The sequence below is a fragment of the Lipotes vexillifer genome, unplaced genomic scaffold, assembly GCF_000442215.2.
Source record: "Lipotes vexillifer unplaced genomic scaffold, Lipotes_vexillifer_v1.1 scaffold1158, whole genome shotgun sequence".
Classification (NCBI taxonomy): domain Eukaryota; kingdom Metazoa; phylum Chordata; class Mammalia; order Artiodactyla; family Lipotidae; genus Lipotes; species Lipotes vexillifer.
The window spans coordinates 209,962-212,740 of NW_006793745.1; the positions used below are offsets into that span (position 1 = coordinate 209,962).

At 50.4% G+C, this 2,779-nt stretch overlaps 1 protein-coding gene across 1 annotated transcript in view; it reads left to right on the forward strand.

The window, feature by feature from the left end:
- FOXI3 (forkhead box I3) overlaps window positions 1-2,779 on the forward strand; it is a 3,927-nt gene that overhangs the window by 264 nt on the left and 884 nt on the right. Inside the window, exon 2 of the mRNA XM_007466752.1 lies at window positions 7-355. Coding sequence (XP_007466814.1) covers window positions 7-355 — 349 coding nt within the window. The remainder of the gene's footprint in view (window positions 1-6; window positions 356-2,779) is intronic.

The window sequence follows — 2,779 nt, forward strand, 5'->3', positions numbered from 1 at the left end:
CCGCCCGCCGCCGGCACCTTCGCCTGCGCGCAGCGGCCCTTCGCGCAGCCCGCAGCCGCAGCGCCCGCCTCGCCCGCCGGGCCCGCGGCGCCCGGGGAGCTGAGCTGGCTGTCCATGGCCAGCCGCGAGGACCTGATGAAGATGGTGCGGCCGCCCTACTCGTACTCGGCGCTCATCGCCATGGCCATCCAGAGCGCGCCCGAGCGCAAGCTCACGCTCAGCCATATCTACCAGTTCGTGGCCGACAGCTTCCCCTTCTACCAGCGCAGCAAGGCCGGCTGGCAGAACTCCATCCGCCACAACCTGTCGCTCAACGACTGCTTCAAGAAGGTGCCCCGCGACGAGGACGACCCAGGTGAGGGCGGACAGGTGCTTCCCGGCCGGTCCCTTACCCCCGCACCCCCGCCAACTCACACACACGCGCAGAGACTGGCCAGTTAGGGTTAAAGGTAGAGAACCTGAATCCTCAAGCAGAGAGCTGGGTGATGTTCCTCCGGCCGTTGGAAGGGCCGGTCGAGTTTCAGGGAGGTGGATTAGGAATAAGAACACGGGTGGGCTCTCAGATAAGGGATGGCTGTAAAGATTCAGATGAACTGAGAATCCCATTACATTTCACGAGAGAGGTGGGGAGAGACCGAGAGTTGGAACACGCTGTCCGTAGATGTACATCCTCCTGCCTCGGGTTCCAGAGAGACTCACTGTGCCCTTCGTGGAACACGTACTGTCCCTACCTTAAGACATGATTCGAGGATGGTGGCACGGGCATCGCGAGACGGGGGTCGAGGGATCAGGGAGCTTGAGCTGGGTCCTGCAGATTGTGGTTTGGGAACCTTATGTATCTAGAAATGTAAAAATGAAAACCCCAAGTTTGCTTCGTTGGGATCTAACCCCGGGGGTGAGGAGGGCTGGGTTACCATGGTGTGTTAGTGGTTTTTCCCTCTTACCTGAGGAGTGAGGTGGAGAAAAGCTCAAAAATGAGAGAAACAGAATCTTACCTGAGGTTTTCAGAAGGAGCCCAGGACTAGGGGTGTGAGGGAAGACTCGTGATAGGAAAAAGGGAAGAGAAAACTGTTTCAGTTGCCCTCTACAGAGATCCAGGATTTTGTGTAAATTATGTGAATGCTCTGGAGTATTTGTACCTAAAGTCATTCTAGAGCAGTGCTTTCCAATTGAAATACAGTACGACCCACACGTGGCTGTGAATTGTCTTGTAGCCACGTGAAAAAAGTGAAAAGAAGCTGGTGAAAATGTTTTTTAATTTCATTTCAACAAATATAAAATATTATCAGTGAGCTACTTTCCATTATTCTTTTGGTGCCAAGTCTTCAAACTCCTATGTGTGTGTTTTACACCACATCTCACTCGGGACTAGCCACTTTTCAAGTGCTTAGCAGCCACGTTTGGCTAGTGGTTACTGTACTGGACAGAGCATGCAGTTCTAGAAGATACATCTTCCAGATTTGGCTTCTAAATCCCCTGAGATGATCATGTCAATTGTCATGTATACTCCTCGACTTTCTAAAAAGGTCGAGGATCTCTAGCCAGTGTCTTATCAAAGCTTTTGGTACCGGGAACTTCCCTGGAGGGCCAGTGGTTAAGACTCCGAGCTTCCACTGTAGGGGCACAGGTTTGATCCCTGATCCAGGGAACTCAGATCCAGCATGCCACGCGGCATGCCCCCGCCCCCCCCCCAAAAAAAAAAGAAAAAGAAAAAAGCTTTTGGTACCAAGGTGACACAGTATAAATATCCTGATAGATGCAGGTATTGTTATTTAGATGGTAGATACGTGAATAAGTTTTTTTCCTGCAACTACTTGCAGAAAATGTGTAGGTGGAGGTAATGGATATGGGGGAGTGTGTGCTAGGAGTTAAGAATGCTGAGTCTAGAGCCAGCCTGCTTAAATCCTGGCCCTACCTACCGTTTCTAACTGGAAAGACGGGCAGGTTGCTAACCAATCTGCACCTCAGTTTCCCCATCTGAAAAATGGAGGCCATAATACTGCCTGTCTCCAAAGAGCTGTGAGGAGTAACTGAAGTTATCCATGCAGAGAACTCACTACAGTATAAGTGCTTTACAGTATTTGCAAATGCCAAAGATTCTTTTTACCAGAAGTGAAAAAAGCTGTTGGGAGATAAAATCCTCCAAGATGATAGATCTTTTTTACTTCCATTGTGCTCAAAAGCGAGGGAAATTTTCTAAGCAGACTAGCGTTGCATGCATTAAATGGGGCCCTGATCTCTGAGATTGGCCTGGTGGAGGAAGAGCTTGGAAGAGATGCAGGGGTGCCTCCTGCCCTAGGCAAGGAAGGGGTGTGGAGCCTCCTCCAAATATATGCCATCCAAGGCGTTGTTCAACCAGTCAATTCCCCAGTAATAACCTGATTTTGTTCTGCAAGGCAGAGGGTTGGGTATTGGAGGTTGCCTTTTTCCAATGGAGTATTTGGGGGTGGGGGGCAAGTATTGCTCCCTTTCAGCAAGTGATAACAGATACTGTTTCTTCGCTCACTCACTGTGGTGTGGCTACTTTGCGGAGATCTATCATTTAACCCTCTCAGCCAACCTGTGAGGTGTACTGTTCTTATCCCTATCTCTACAGATAAATGAGGCTCAGTTAGTGCCATCTGCCACAAAAGGATGCATTTAAACAGCAGAGTGGTTTGAGCATCTCTGTCGGAGTTTCACAAGAGCCTGCCCACCAGCCCCCTATCACACGCGAAGCTGAGTACATGAGCCTGAACCGCGTCCTCCCCTAACTCAGCTTTCTTTCTCATCTCCGTAG